At 42.5% G+C, this 16,454-nt stretch overlaps 1 protein-coding gene across 1 annotated transcript in view; it reads left to right on the top strand.

The window, feature by feature from the left end:
- The window catches only part of HS3ST3A1 (heparan sulfate-glucosamine 3-sulfotransferase 3A1), a 94,264-nt gene extending 78,035 nt beyond the window's left edge, over positions 1–16,229 (top strand). The window contains exon 2 of the mRNA XM_032321787.1: positions 13,455–16,229. Within this exon, the coding sequence (XP_032177678.1) occupies positions 13,455–14,076 (622 nt within the window). The 3' untranslated portion in view covers positions 14,077–16,229. The remainder of the gene's footprint in view (positions 1–13,454) is intronic.
- The last annotated feature ends 225 nt before the right edge of the window (positions 16,230–16,454 follow it).

Here is a 16,454-nt window from a genome sequence, read left to right as displayed (position 1 = left end):
TCTGCAAAGAGCTGATAATTCCGGGTTAGGAGAGGGCTCTGCTCGGAAGCAGCTGTCCACAGTAGCACGGAGCTGATAGCCCGGCTCTCCCACATATCATTTATAAAACTCCCGTCATGGCCAAGAGGAGCCTTGATGGGGCTTTGTGGGGGCGGCTGCCACAGAGCGAGGAGGGGGTGCCCACCCTCCGCGCAAGCCTGCCCACGTCCGTGAGGAACTCCATATTCCCCTTCTAGACCGTTTATCTTCTACCGTCGGTTAAAGTACCAGATAGGAGGACGAAAAAAACCTGATTCTCCTTTTAATCAGGGCTCAAGTTCAATGTCACTTTCCGGCGTCAGACACAATGGAAGGGAATTCACCCTCCACCAGGGGAAGTTTCTTTTCCAGGGCCTTGAAATGAGAAGGTGGTCCAGCCCGGTGCATCTTGTTTTAGAAACAGCGAAGAAAGCTCTGTCACAGAAAGGGAGTGAACCAGCGACAGCGGAGGGTAGCCAGTGGACCAGCATCTAAGCTAAGCTTTGTGTCCCCTGCGTGGCCTGACTTCTCGGACCTTTTGCATCTGAAATGAAGGGGGCTGGATTAGGGGATTTCTGAGACTCCTCCCATTCTCACGTCCAGGGGTTCTGCTGCGGAGCAGAGCGGTCCTCCCACTTTTCTTTTTCCAGAACATTCTTCTCCTTTTAATCCTACCTCCGTCTTCTCTGTAATGTCTCTTCCCCTACCCACCCCACACCTCTCTTTCCCTCTCCCTCTCTCTCTTTTCTCTTTCTCTCTCACACACTCTTCTAAGGGTTTGTAAATATTTATCAGACTTCTGATCCCAACTAATTTAATTACACTTCATCTCTGCTCTTTGTAGTCATTTTTTTATAACTAGCTGCCGAATCATTCTTTGAGACATTTCTATTCTGATGGTAGATGTCCCCTCGGTTTCTTATACATGGACTTCTTTATTCTTGAGCTTTTAATTTGGCTCTGTTGTTCAACCAAAGTGGAACTTCAGGGTTTTTTCCCCCAAGGTCACATCGATGCTAAGGTTTCTGAATCATTGCATATCTGAAAATGTTACGTTGCTATGACTTTAAATGAAACACCGCTTAGCTCAGGAAAGGAGTTCTTCTCTTTTTAATCTTTAACAACCTTTGGGCGCTTCCTACAGAAGTGTAATTTCAACCCTCCCCCCACCCCACGCCTTGACCTTTGTTTTTCAAGTAGCTAGTTCTGGTGTTACTGCTTTTGCCTTTCTATATGAATGCCTATGAAATGCTTTCTTTTTTCTCAAACACCCAGAATTTTGCAAACAGTTTTCAAAGCGTGGATCTCTAGGAGGGCTTTTTGTGATAGTTGTCACTTTTTAGTTTGGTGCCTCAGGAGTGTCTAAGGTTCAGGGTCCTTGGTGGCTTAGTCTGACTGGTGATTGTGACTCAGGTCATGATTTCATGGGTAGTGGGATTGAGCCCCTTGTCTGTGTGTATGTGGGCTCGGGGGTTCCATCCTTGGTGGGGGTTCTGCTTGTAATTCTTTCTTGCCCCTTTCCTCTGCCCCCCCCCCACCGGAATAAATAAATAAATCTTTAGAAAATATATTTTAAAAAGAAGAGAATATCTAAAGTTCAGAGACAGACCCACTATGGAGGCATGACAGGTTCCTGTCTTTCTCTCCATGATTCCTTAGAAAAAAAGAAAGCTGTATATGAATTTCAGTTTTTATTGTTGTTAGGTTTTGTTTTTGTTTTTTTTTCCCCCCTGGATATTTTTTGGCATCTTGATGGGACATTGGGAAAAGCACATCAGTTCCCAAGAACCACACCCCTTTTTAAAACAGAATTTGGGATCCATGGATACAGAGTTAAAAATTATATTTTAAATCTTACGAATGCACAAATTCCCCCAATGCAGTAAACCTGGAAGGAGAAAATCAGGGTGAAGCATGGAGCCTTGGGAAACACTGGTCTATCTCTGTATCTGCTCAGAGTCCATGGATGAGATAATTCGTGGCCTGGCTTGGGGAAACTAAGGCCTGCAGAGGCATAAAGGATTCGTGCTTGAATCTATGATGTAAGATAACTCTTGTTCCTTCCCTGTCAGGGTTCTTCTCCTCTCTGACCCAGATACAGATGTTTTTTCTGCCCTATTATGATGCCCCCCCCCCCAAAAAAACGATCAACCAAGAATGCTTGACTTCTCTCTCCTCCCCTGGAGCACCAAGGAACATAATGGGGCTTTGTTTGGTTGGTTGGTTTGTTGTTTTTCAAAGAAGCTTTCTTCCTTTGTCATAGAGCCTGGGGAGAGTTAGAAAGCTTTCTCTTTCTTTACTTGATCATTCACAGTTTTACCCAGAGTTGCCCATCAACGACCATGGGACACGTACCAGACTTTACGCGTGATGTTGACATCCCTTGATGAGGGTTGGGTTATTAGAATCGTACATCTAGACGGGGTCAGCATGGGGGCTGGTTCAGAAACATAAGCCTTCCTCCCCGACAGAAGTCAACTCAAGGGAGTTTTCTTTCCAGCCTTGCAAGTCACGTTTGGAGTGGGGTCCCACATCACAACAGCAGGAAAAGAAATACTGATGCGGTTGGACCTTGGCCCGAGGGATGGCGGGCTGACAGCGCGGGGAGTTTGCTGGAAACTTCCCCTGCTCCAGACTCACGCCGTCAGGGACCCCTGGGAGCCACCTTCGCTCCAGGGCCATGCAAAGAGCATGTTTTTCCTAGAATTTCCTGCTGCCAGAGGCTTCCAGAAACAGACATGTTGTTTCTGTTGGGTTGTATGGACAAAGCAAATGTGTGCTTGCAAGAGCCAGATTTATTGACTCCTCAAGGTAAATTACCTTTGTGTTACAACTCCGGGGACTTTTCCTTGCAGCGTGACCTTCCCTGACGGAAGAAAGCCTTTGACAAACATGTTCCGTCTCTTGCCTGTTTGCAAGATTCCAAGCAGAATGATTTGCGCTCTGCGATGCATAGAGAAGTGAGTGCATTGAATGCTCATTTGTTTTGACAGAATATCGGAGATAGCCAATAACCCCCCACCGCAGGGGTCCTGCTCGTGCTGCCTGGGTGTCTGGGGAGATTCAAAGCACATGAGAGCTGAACAAACCTAGACTTTCATTCTGTCTCTTTCCCTCATTGCTGTGTGTCTTTGGACAAGTCGCATGACCTCTCTGAACCTATATCTGCAACCGTGCAATTACATTAGTAATTCCAGCTTTTCCCTGTTTTTAATGACGCGAGAAATCTTTATCAGATCCGGGTCTGTGGTAAATGCGTGGTGAGTGTCCATTGGCTTCTGTCTTCAGACACCTCCATTTGAATTCTTGGTTGCCCCTGCTTTGAGACCACTCATCTCCTGGACTTCCTGGTCTTTCTTCTGCCTCCAAGCACCAAGGGAACAGCAAGGGAATCTTCATTGGGACTAACCCCATTCTTTCAGATCTCATTGATTTTGAATGAATTCTGTTGATGCAGATTTGTCCTAATGATTTATACAAATTTTTTTTTCGATTTTTATTTATTTATATGAGAGAGAACAAGAGAGATCACAGAGGGAGAAACAGACCCTCAGCTGAGCAGGGAGCCCCATGCGGGGCTCGAACCCATTATCCCTAAATCAAGACCTGAGCCGAGGGCAGATGCTTAACGGACCGAGCCACCCAGGCTCCCCTGATTTAAACAAATCATTTGATGTGGTTGATGGGATCACACTTCAGAACAGAGCAGTTGTGAGGCTATGCAGAGTCGTAAGCCTGACAAATTAACAATGAATTTAACTTCTGAGCCATACATGGAGTCTTGGAGGTGGGAAGGCCCTAGAGACCTGGAGGACAATAGTGTTACTGTTTTGCTTGTGAGGCAGCCAAGGCCCAGAGAAAGAAAATGATTTGCTCAAGATCACACAGTTTAGGAACAGCAGAATCAAGATGGGTCTACATTCCTATTCCCAGTTTTGAGTTTCCTATAAAATGATGCTGTCTTTATGGAGACATAGGTGATCCCTCAATATTGTATTTTATAATAAAATCAATAATGTTTTGCCCTCATGAGAATTCTTAGGCAGAAATCTTAACTTAAAAAAAAAGGGGGGGGCGCCTGGGTGGCTCAGTGGGTTAAGCCTCTGCCTTCGACTCAGGTCATGATCTCAGGGTCCTGGGACCGAGCCCCGCATCAGGCTTTCTGCTCAGCAGGGAGCCTGATTCCCCCCTCTCTCTGCCTGCCTCTCTGCCTACTTGTGATCTCTCTCTCTCTGTCAAATAAATAAATAAAATCTTAAAAAAAAAAAAAAAATTAGCCTCTTGGCACCTGGGTGGCTCAGTGGGTTAAGCAGCTTTGGCCCAGATCATGATCCTAGAGTCCTTTAGTCAAGCCCCACGTCAGGGTCCTCCCTCAGCAGGGTCCTTGCTCCCTCTCCCTTCGCTGTTCCCCCTCCTTGTGCTCGCTCGCTCTTTGCCAAATAAATAAATAAAATCTTTTTTAAAAATTAAAAAATATATAAAAATTGGTCTCACCTCTCCTTAAAGAGAAACATTTTCCCTCCCCCCCTTTTTTTAGAGGAAGGGGAGCTTCCTTCTTCCTTCAAAACAACTTTTTATTGGTATAACCAAATTCAGAAAAGAACACAAATCCCACGTTACGGAGTGGGACATGCCCACCTCTCCAGAAGCACCTTGTGCCCACTTCTAGTCACTCATTCCCCTAAGGGTAGCCACTGTCCCTGACATCGAACACTGTAGGTGGGGTTTAGCTGTTTTTGAAATTTTATAAGAGAAATCATACAGTACATACATTTTTGTGACTGGCTATGTGTGTCAACATTGTGTTTATGGGATTCATTCACAAATGGTGAGTCATTCATGCCAATTCTGTATTTCATGTATATCTTATTTATATATACATATATGTATGTAATACATTGTTTATGTAATCAAAAAAGATATACACACACACACACATATATATAGACATGTATCTACATATACATATATAAATATATACATACATCCTTCTGTTTTTGATGGGTCTTTAGGGAGCTGGCCTTTGGGGCTGTGATGATTAACTGTGAGCATTCATGACCATGACTTTTGATGGGCATATGTATGATGTCTGTCTATATTTCCTGGGAGCAAAATAGCTGGGACTTATGTATATGTATGTACACACACGTATATATGTGTGTGTGCATACACATACACATACATATACATGCATATGTGTGTACATGTATGTGTGTAAGTACATATACATATACACATATGTGTACATACATATATATATATACATATACAAACACACACACACACACACACACACACACACACACACACACACACACATATATGCAGCTTTGGTAGATCGTTCCAAATGGTTTTCCGAAAGTCATTATGCCAATTTATACTCAGACCAACAGTTGTTCCACATCTTTGCCACATTTGGAATTCACTGTGGTTTTTATTTTAAGCCATTCAGGTGGGTGAAGGTTATTGTGTTTTAATTTGTAGTCCCTTGAGGACTAATGAAGTGCAGTATGTTTTCATACGTTGATGGACTCTTTGATACTGCTTTTCGTGTGCAGTGCCTATTCAAGACATTCGCCCATTTCTCTTTCCTGATGTCTAGTTTTTTAACTCATTGATTTGTAGGAACTCTTTACATATGATGGATGTAAATCTCTAGTCAGGTATATGTATTTTAAGTATTTTCTATCATTCTCATGCTTGCCTTTTTACTCTCTTATTGGTATCATTTGGTGAACAGATATTCTTATTTTTAATATAGTCCAATTCATCATTCTGTTCTTTGTGGTTCTTCCTTTAAGAAACTTAAGATGCTCTCCTAGGTCTCCTTCCAAAAGTTATATTATTTTATCATTTGTATTTATATGTACCAGCCATCTGGAGTTGATTTTTCCATATGGTGAGATATCAAGATTTATTTTTCCATGTGGATAATGCAATGAGGGAGGGTAATTTTTTAAGGAAGACCTGCAGAGAGGGCTAATAGCAGTTCTGGTGGAAGGGTGCAGGCACGGGAGGACAGTATGAGGACAGAGGGAATTTGGAACAAAGGAGTAGGGTGAAGCACATGAGGTAGGTTCTTTCTTACCCTTTCTTGAGTGTGTGGTATGTGCAATGAATATGTGTAGTTCATTGCCTTCGAGGGCTGCCTCTTGGTGGTGCCACTGACCATGCGGATGAGGGTGATGCAGATGGTGGTGACCTTGCCTCTGGGACTATAAGTGGGGCGCTGTCATGGAGGCAGATCTGTCCTGTCCACAGTGTGGCAGGTGGAAGGCCTTCTGGGTCACCTTTGTACTCTTACCATGAAGTACTCAGTCAGCTTAGGGCTTAAGTAAAAATAAATTATTTGGCAGCTGTCTCATGGTTCGTACTTGGCTGTTTCCTATACCAGAGACCACTAGAAAACTGTTCAAATAACTGTAGGCCCACAATGATTCAACCCAATGTGATTGGTTGGATCCAAAATGAAGCCCCCAGGACATCCAGGAGGCACAATATCCCGAGTCACATGGAAGTGTTACCAAGCAGTTCCCTTCCAGAAATAACTGTGCCACATGGCATGGGAAGAAATTGATTCCCCTTAAAAACTGAGCTCCCCTCTCTCCCATCGTAATAGGCAAATAACTTGGTTTTGCCAGTTTGTGGCCTTCAAACCAGGCACTGTCACTGCTGGAATGTCATACATATAGGGTCTCTAATGGACAGGTGTGTGGCTGTCGCAGGAATATTTCAGAGGGGTTCTGACCTTCTCTGGACTCTTGTGATCTGGACTAGATGGGGTTCTCCTGGCAGCTGAAAATTCTAAACACCAGGCATCACCTTCTTAAGGAACAGTTCTTGGTATGCTCCTTACCCTAATGGTCATGTCAACTCTGCTTATGGTCCAGATTGCCCAGTCCCTTGGCTTGATTTTTCGGGTAAGGTGAGCTGAGATTGGAAAGGTTGGATGACTAGCTCATGGTCACCTACCCAGTGGTGGGCAGATGCAGGCTAAAGAACATTATTTCCTAATCAGACAGTTCCATAATAGCACATAAATTATTATATTCCCCTTTGGTCCAGCAAGAGGAAAGCAAAACTGTAGCCTCTTTCAGCACCTTGTGCTAAATGTTTAATTATCTGCAAAACCAAAAAGGCTTTTTTCTAATTAAATTCTACTAATGCAATTGAAGACCTTGTCTTCTTGGTTTTTTTTTTTTTAATTGATAATACAGTAAAAATAGACGTCACGTAATGTTTACCATTTTTAAGTGTACCATTCAGTAGTGCTGAGGGCATTCACACTGTGGAGCAATCATTTTCTAGAACTCTACCTCTCGCAAAACTAAAACTCCAAGCCATTAAACAACTCCCTCCCCATCTCTCAGCCCCTAGTAACTGCCATTCTACTTTCTGTCTTTATGAACGTGACGATTCTAGGGGCCTCATATATGTGAAGTCACATAATATTTGTCCTTCTGTGACAGGCTAGTTTCTCAGAGCAGGATGTCCTCAGGGTTCCTCCATGTTGGAGTAGGTGTCAGAATTCCCTTCCTTTTTAATGACTGAATACTATTCCTTTGTGTGATATGGAGCATATTTTGTTTCTCTGTTCGTCTGCTTATGAACTGTTGGGTTGCTTCCATTTTGGGGCTGTTGTGTTCTTTGGGGAGAAAGAGCACATGTGTGCAACCCACTCTGTAATAATCCTTACTTTGCTTGTGAGATCCCTTCTAACCCTTGCCTTCCTTCAGAGCAAAAAATAAATAAGTTTTCCTGATTTTTCCTTATCATTTTGATTTCTATCCATTTCCACATCCCCATACCTACTCTTAACATCTCCAGATCTGCATTACTATTTAGAAGTGAAGTTACGTTAGCATCACCTGGTGAGCCAGGAAATTAGGGCCTCCTAGGAGCCACCCCTCCCTCGTCCAGTCGTATTTCTCACTCCCCACCCCAACTTGTCCCATCTTTAGGGAAACTTAATGTATCTTACTATACACACCTTTCTTTTCCCTTATTAGCCTGTCTGGTATCTTTTCCAAGCTTTCATGATAACTGGGGTGGCTTTTTCTCTGCCCATTCGGGCCCAAGTCCTGGCACAGAGTAGAGTCACAGTGTCTGTCTCACTCAGGTAAGGAAGGACGATTTGCAAGTTCTCAACACTTTGAAAAACGGTATTCCAAGTGACACACGTGTTTCGGTTTCTGTGATAGATGAGCTCTGCTCTAAACATGGAGATTCAAATTGCGGTAAGAAAATGAATAAAGAAATGAAAAAGGAGATGATGATTTAAAGAATCCTATTGTGAGTCCTTCTACAATATAAGCTTCATTAAGGATTTATTTAGACTATCACTTCTTTTTGAAAAAACCGGCTTATAGGCAGCTTCCGGTTTGCTAGGACTCCCCACTGTCGCCCTCTCCCCCCACCACCCCATTGCAAACCAGTCTGTTTTCCGCATCCCAGAGATGACAGTCATTAATGTGTTTTTCTTCTGAAATACTATTTTAGCTGTTTCCTCTTCAAATGCCTATTTTGGATTGCTCTTTCCCCGCCTCTGTTGAAAGGATGGAAAATATGGTTTCTTTTTTCAGAGATATTAGTGGGATTTCCTCTCATGCAGCACAATCTCCAGCCAGAATCTGGGCTGAAAAGGGCGGCTGGAGATCTCTATGTTCCTCTGAGACAGGAGAGAGGAAGATTGAGATCCCCAACGAGTAGCTTCTGAACGAAGTATTTTCTCTCCATCTTATGGGCCAAAAATAAAGAGGTTGACTAGTTAAAAGTCAGAGATCACAGGAAAAAAGGCAAGAATGCAGACTTTTTTTTTTCTTTTTAATCACCAAATATTCTTTCTTATCACTTTTGCTGGTGCTTAGTGTTTGCTTTTGCTAACCCAGACTTTTTTCACAGAGTTGATCAAATTTCCTTCACAGAATTATTAAAACAATGTCTGGATGGATCTCCTGGCTCATCTCATAAAGGTGTAAGCTAAGCTTCCACAGTGGGTTGGCCTGGCCAGTTTCTCAGTTCTCTATGGGGAGAGGCACGGTGATGAGGCCATGAATTCAGGTCGTGCAGTGACACCAGTGTGAGCGTGGGCACTGACCGCTACCTGGGTCTGCTTTGCGGCAACACTGAATTTTGGTTGCTGCTTGATCTTCCCCAAACCCAAAGGTATATTTAGGGAGTGGGGGGATGGGTGACATGAAAGGTTCTTTTGCAAAAAGAATTGCAGGTTTCTGGAAAGAACAACAAAGAGCAAGAGAAATCAGATATCTAATTATCATGTCCTTCCCTAAGGATAAAAGCAAACATAACCAGACTAAAATACCAAAGACAACAAAAATCTGAGAATCCCAGCATCACAGAACTAGCCAAGGGTCAATGGCTTATTGCTACAGATGTTGAGGAATTTGTGCCAAAAATAATGACAATGGGAAGCAGAATGGGTCTTTTAAAAGTTCTTACATAAATCCCAGTTAGGTAACATATGGTGTAATATTCCTTTCAGGGGTACGCTAGAGTGATACAGCACTTCCATAGGTTACCCTCTGCTCATGACAAGTGCGCTCCTTAATCCCCATCACCTGTTTCATCCACCCCCCCCACCCACCTCCCCTTTCAGTTTGTTCTCTATATTTAAGAGTCTGTTTCTCAGTTTGTCTCCCTCTGTTTTTCCTTTGCTCATTTGTTTTGTTTCTTAAATTCTGCATATGAGTGAAATCATGTAGTATTTGTCTTTCTCTGATTGGCTTATCTTCCTCAGCATAATCCTTTCTAGTTCCATCCACATCACTGCAAATGTCAAGATTCCATTCTTTTTGATGGCTGTGTAATATTCCACTGTGTGTATCAATCACATCTTTAGCCATTCAGCAATCATTGGACATTGGGCTACTTCCATCATTTGGCTGTAAGCATGGGCATGCATGTATCTCTTTGAAAATTAGCATTTTTGAGTTCTTGGGGTAAATACCTAGTGGTGCAGTTGCTGGGTTTTAGGGTAGCTCTATTTTTAACTTTTTGAGGAACCTCCATTCTCTTTTCCAGAGTGGCTGCACCAGTTTGCTTTCCTACCAATGGTGCAAGAGTGTTCCCCTTTCTCTGCATCCTCCTAACACCTGTTGGGGGACCAGAATGTCTATGAACTAGTTGATGTGATGTCTGAGACAGACTTGAAAGTAGCTCATTTATGGAGGAGGGAGTAGAAAGGGAGAGGGTTATGAATGAAATGAAATTGGCCACCGGTTGTTTTTTGAAGTTGAATGTAAGGTACACAAGATTGACATTACAATTCTCTCTACTTGGGACTGTGTCTGAAGTTTTTCTTAATATAAAGTTAGAAAATAGTGTAAGTGGGACTAAGGCAAATTCACATAACACAAAGTACATTATTTTCCAACCATTAGAATTAAAAGTAAAAACAAAAGCAATCCTAGATCACACCGGGGCTATAAAGGAGATAAAAAGTACAAAACACAATTAACTAAGTAAATATTTATAAAAATGACAACAGTACATGTCAAAACATGAAGTTTGACCAAGTTTTTAGGTAAAGAGGTAAATAATAGCTTCAAAATGCTTTTATTACTTGCAAAAAGGGATTGAAAATAATGAAGCATCCTGCTAAATAAATTAGAACAGCAGATCGTTAGGTAGAAGAAGAATAAAGGGGAGGATTAGGAAGGTAAAATGCAAATAACTGAATTTAAAAAGATAACAGAACAGGGCGCCTGGCTGGCACAGTGGGTTAAGCCTCTGCCTCCGGCTCAGGTCATGATCTCAGGGTCCTGGGATCAAGTCCCACATCGGACCCTCTGCTCAGCAGGGAGCCTGCTTCCTCCTCTCTCTCTGCCTGCCTCTCTGCCTCCTTGTGATCCCTCTCTGTCAAATAAATAAATAAAATTTTTAAAAATAAATAAAAATTAAAAAGAAAACAATCTAGAAAGCAGAAAGAAAGGGAAAAAAACAGGAAAACCCTGGGGACTATCAAATCACAGTCCAGACTGCTGATGTAACTCACTGCACAAATGGGTGATTTTTAGAAACATCAGTTGCCAAAATTAACATAAGACAAGGCAGAGTATTTACCAGAAACCAATTACCATGGAAGAAACTGAAAAGATAGGTTTGAAAATTCTCCTTTCTTTCCTATCCTTACCCTCAAAAGCATCAGTATAAGATGGCTTTGAAGATAATGCCCACCAAATTTAAGCAACAGAAAATTAGGGGTGCCTGATGGCTCAGTGGGTTAAGCCTCTGCCTTCAGCTCAGGTCATGGTCTCAGGGTCCTAGGATCAAGCCCCACATCAGGCTCTCTGCACAGCAGGGAGCCTGCTTCCTCCTCTCTCTCTCTCTGTACCTGCCTCTCTGCCCACTTGTGATTTCCTGTCTGTCAAATGAATAAATGAAATCTTAAAAAATAAGAAAGAAAGAAAGAAAATTTATTTTGCCAGGCACTTGGGTGGTCCAGTCAGTTAAAGGTCTGATTCTTGATTTCAGCTCAGGTCATGATCTCAGGGTCTTGAGACTGAACCCCAGGTTGGGCTCCGAGCTCAGCTGGGAGTCCACTTCTCTCTCTCTCCCTCTGCCCCACCATGATCTCTCTCTCTCTTTCTCTCAAGAAAATAAATTTTAAAAATCTTAAAAAAAAATTATTTTGCTACCTACACTCTTCTAGGATAAAGAAAAATGTGAAACATTTCTCAACTAATTTTATTGGTGGAATAATTCATATTCCAGCCAATGATTAAGCTATTGATCTCAAGAAAAACTACAAGAACATCCCATGAGTGAATATGAATGAAAAATCTGGAACAAAATAATGATGAACCAAATCCAGAATGATATTAGAAGAAAAATCTATCAGAATCAAATGGAAATGGCTTGTATTCCAGGAATAAAAGTGAATCCTGTATGAGAATATGTAGAAGGTTGATCCTTCTCCCAATGGATCAGAGGACAAATTTAGTGTGGTTATTGAAATAAGTCCCCAGCTATATTTATTCTAATACTGATTTGAGCCAGAGCTGTTTCTTATAAAACTTGGGATTAGAAAGACAGTGGGGTAATATCGAATAGTGGATGTAATGGTAGTATGTTTAAATTGGAAGAGTAAATAGGTTTTTTCTCTCTGGTTCATCCTTTTTGATTGGCCCTGACACCCACCAATTCTCAGTAGGTACTGTTTGCTTGACCTAGGTGGGAACGTCTGCTCTGTCAAGACCCCAGTGGCATATTTTTCTTTCCACGGGGCAAAGTGATCCTAACATACATTCATCAGGAAAAACAAGCAGACAAGAATCAAGAATGTTTGGAACAGCAAAGAGCCAGAATTCACTTTGTCGTGGGGAAAATACATGATAATAACAATAACTGGGCCCAGTTGAGAGGAACCAAGATCTACAGACTGTCGCAGTGATGGCGTTTCAAGTTCGATAAACGATGGATTATTTAATAAGTCTGGTTTGTTAACAGGAAAATTCAGAAATTCTAAAGAAAAGTAGTGTTGCGTACCAGGCAGTGGCTTTATATTAAATAGAACTCCTTTGTAAGAAAAGTACAGAATAGGGGGTGCCTGTGTGGCTCAGTGGGTTAAGCCTCTGCCTTTGGCTCAGGTCATGCTTTCAGTGTCCTGGGATCGAGCACCACGTCAGGCTCTCTGCTCAGCGGGGAACCTACCTCCCCCTCCCTCTCTGCCTGCCTCTCTGCCTACCTGTGATCTCTGTCTGTCAAATAAATAAATAAAATCTTTAAAAAATATATTTAAAAAAAAAAAAGAAAACTGTAGAATAGGCTCAGGGTATTTTAATACCGTCTCCTAGTAGTGTGATCGTGTTATTATTAGGATAGTCTAATTTACCAAAAGAATTTGATGAAGGTGACTTTCTGACAGCAGTGTGGGTTAAGGATAAAAATAAAATAAAAAATTACGTAGCACTTAAATTCTGTGCCAGGCCCTCTTCGGAACTATTGAAGGATATTATATTAATTTAATCGTCCCAACAATCGTGTGAGATGGATATTCCTATTTCCCATTAAATACCCAAGGAATGGGCGCCTGGGTGGGCCAAGGGTCTGCCTTGCGCTCAGGTCTTCAGCCCAGTGTCCTGGGATCGAGCCCCGTGTTGTGCTCCCCACTCAGTGGGGGAACTTGCTTCTCCCTCTCCTTTTGGCTGGTGCCCGCGCTCTCTCTCTCTCTCTCTCTCAAATAAATAAATAAATAAAATCCTAAAAAAAAAAATAAATAAATGAATACACGAGGAACCTGAGAAGTCTGTGCAATCTCTCCATCTAGGAAGTGGGAGGGTGGGCACCGCAGCTCAGGCACCCCCCCAGGCTCCCGAGTCTGTAGGACACTCCCCTCCCTGCAGTGCGCTCTCTCTGTACAGCAGGGAAAGCGCTCCCTTTGCAGCCTCTAACAGGCCCTTTTGCTTTTTCCCCAGGGACCTGATGCCAAGGACCCTGGAGGGCCAGATCACCATGGAGAAGACCCCCAGTTACTTCGTCACCCGCGAAGCGCCCGCGCGCATCTCGGCCATGTCCAAGGACACCAAGCTCATCGTGGTGGTGCGGGACCCGGTGACCCGCGCCATCTCGGACTACACGCAGACGCTGTCCAAGCGGCCCGACATCCCCACCTTCGAGAGCCTGACGTTCAAGAACCGCACGACGGGCCTCATCGACACTTCGTGGAGCGCCATCCAGATCGGCATCTACGCCAAGCACCTGGAGCACTGGCTGCGCCACTTCCCCATCGGCCAGATGCTCTTCGTGAGCGGCGAGCGGCTCATCAGCGACCCGGCCGGCGAGCTGGGCCGCGTGCAGGACTTCCTGGGCCTCAAGAGGATCATCACGGACAAGCACTTCTACTTCAACAAGACCAAGGGCTTCCCCTGCCTCAAGAAGGCCGAGGGCAGCAGCAAGCCCCACTGCCTGGGCAAGACCAAGGGCAGGACCCACCCCGAGATCGACCGCGAGGTGGTGCGCAGGCTGCGCGAGTTCTACCGGCCGTTCAACCTGAAGTTCTACCAGATGACCGGCCAGGACTTCGGCTGGGATGGATAACCGTCTAATTTAAAAAGAAAAAAGAATATCAAAGTATAATATATTTTTTTACCAATCGCTAGAGGAAAGGCAGTTTAATATTTGTGCTGAAAATGTTTGTTTCAGTATTTTTTTGTTTTTTGTTTTTTTTTCCCCAATGAATGTTAAGAGTGTTCTCACCTCTGCTCCCATCTTTGTGGGTCACGGGCACGGAACATTTGGATAAATGAAAAAGGAAAACCTCACGCATCGAAATACTTGCAATTTTTGATTTCTGTTTTATGGTTTATATGCATAGTTCTAGACTCTGAGCGTCGGTCGCCGTGAAAACTTTCAAAGAAGTCCTAAGGGTAAATCTGTCTCTGTTTCTGTCTCTGCTTCTCTCTTTCTGTCTCTTTTCACAGGTCCCAGATAAAACTCTCTCTTTATATTTCCTCCCTTTTCGTTTTTTTTTCCTTTTCTCGAAAACCATTTCCCATTTAATAATACTGCACGTTTGCCCACCATCTCACAGTTAACCACAGTGTTTTCAAATAAAACACCTTCTTCCATTTTTATGCGATGCGGTAGAAGAACATAGCAGAGATGATGATCCCCATTTTACAGATAAGGAAACTGAGTCTCAGGGAGGTTGGGCAAAAACCCCATCGTCCACTTGTTCCCTTTCCCATGCCCCTTTTTTCAGAGAGAATGAGAAGTAACACAGCTCTACTTTTAGAAACGGTTCGCTAGTTTGGGGATGGTTGGAGACAGGACAGAGAGGGTTTCCTGTTGCCTTCGAAAGTTCCTGGCCAGCCCTATGACGCTCTGTCATGAGGAATCACCAGGGTTCAAGGACACCTGGGCACATTATCTTTTAAGAGCCAGTCTTGGCAAGTTGAAATGCCCTGAGGTTGGAACTCTCGGATTGACTGAGGCTCAGAGAAATTACTGGATTCTTATTTGGAGAACGAGATGGACAATCACACTAGGAACAAGACAAAAAGTATTAGGAACTAATTAGTAGTTTTGGTTTTGACTTTTTTTTTTTTTTTAAGAAAAACACACTTCAGTAAGGGCTTACTGAATGCATCTCATTTTCCTTTATCTTTTTTTTTTTTTTTTTTACCTCTTTTTTTAACAAAGAAAATCTGCTTCTCTTTGTAATATCTCATTTCTCATCCTGGAGCTAATACTAAAAAGATGAATAAATGTTATTATTTTTCATGAGTGGAGGACTGTCACTTTGTCACTTTACTTTTACCCACTTCCTGTTCACACCAAGAATAACGGAATATTCATGAATATTTGGAAAATATTCTAAGAAATACAGATGTGAGTAAAACGGAGGTTTTTCTTCTCCCTTCTAGTTCTCTCGTTCCCATTTAAATAGCTCGAATAAATCAATAGTTTATTAACAGTATTCCTTTCCTCTTTGAGTGGGCATTAACAAGATTAGCATTAATGGGAATTAAATTGGTTTAGAGAGAAGCACATATGCACAAAATATATAAAACATTTATAATTAGTCTGTCAGCAACATTTTATTACAGGTTTAAACCCAAGAGGAAAATGTCTCCTATCTCGTGGAAGTTTTCCATATCTGCTGAAAATTTAAAGGCGCAGACAGTATGGTATTCTTAAGTAGTTATTCTTTATTTCTCCAGGGTTGTCAGTCCAAGGAAACTAAAGTTGCTGGAAAACACGCAGAGTGCAAATGTGCATCAACCCTAAAAGCTGCATCAGGTGAAATAAATCTTCCTGAGAGGGCTAACACGGGATTAAAATGCAGGCAAAAAGGGGCAAAATTTCTTAAGTGTCTAGATATTCCAACATTGCTCCAAACCTTTGAATTTCTGTGTGATTATTCCATTTATGAGGATTAAAAAGAAAAATAATTCCCAGGTCTCCTTTGCCCAGTAGATTTTCGTCCCTTCTGGTGCCCTTAGTTTTCCAATGCAACACCCTGTTTTCACTGTACTTAAATCATCACTTCTAGAAACAAGATACTCCTCTTAAACTCTTTCCATTTTTTTCTCTTAACGCATTTTGTTTGTGCCTCTGATCCTTTTGTAAGCATTTGCTTGGCAATAGGCCGACAAGGCTTGCACAAGGAAAGGAGTGCATCTAACAATTGTATTGGGCAGTCTTCCTCTTTCTGTGTGAAGAAATAATAAAAGAACAGAATTGAGTTCAAAGCACCTCTTGCATGTAGATTTTTTTTAATTCTTATGTTTTAAATAATGAATGACTCTAGAGCCTTCTAGGAAAACTTTGTAATTTAAAATTCGTACGAGTGTCAAAAGTTCTAGATCACAGCAGAACATCTAGAGACCTAGAGTCCATTCACTCGAGTTCTTCCAGAACAGGAATTCTACTTAGTCCTGCTATGTGTGGCTTCAGATCTCTTTTGTCCATGT

The sequence above is a fragment of the Mustela erminea genome, chromosome 18 (assembly GCF_009829155.1).
Source record: "Mustela erminea isolate mMusErm1 chromosome 18, mMusErm1.Pri, whole genome shotgun sequence".
Lineage (NCBI taxonomy): Eukaryota > Metazoa > Chordata > Mammalia > Carnivora > Mustelidae > Mustela > Mustela erminea.
Note: the sequence above shows the minus strand (reverse complement) of the source record. Positions and strands in the feature narration are given on the sequence as shown.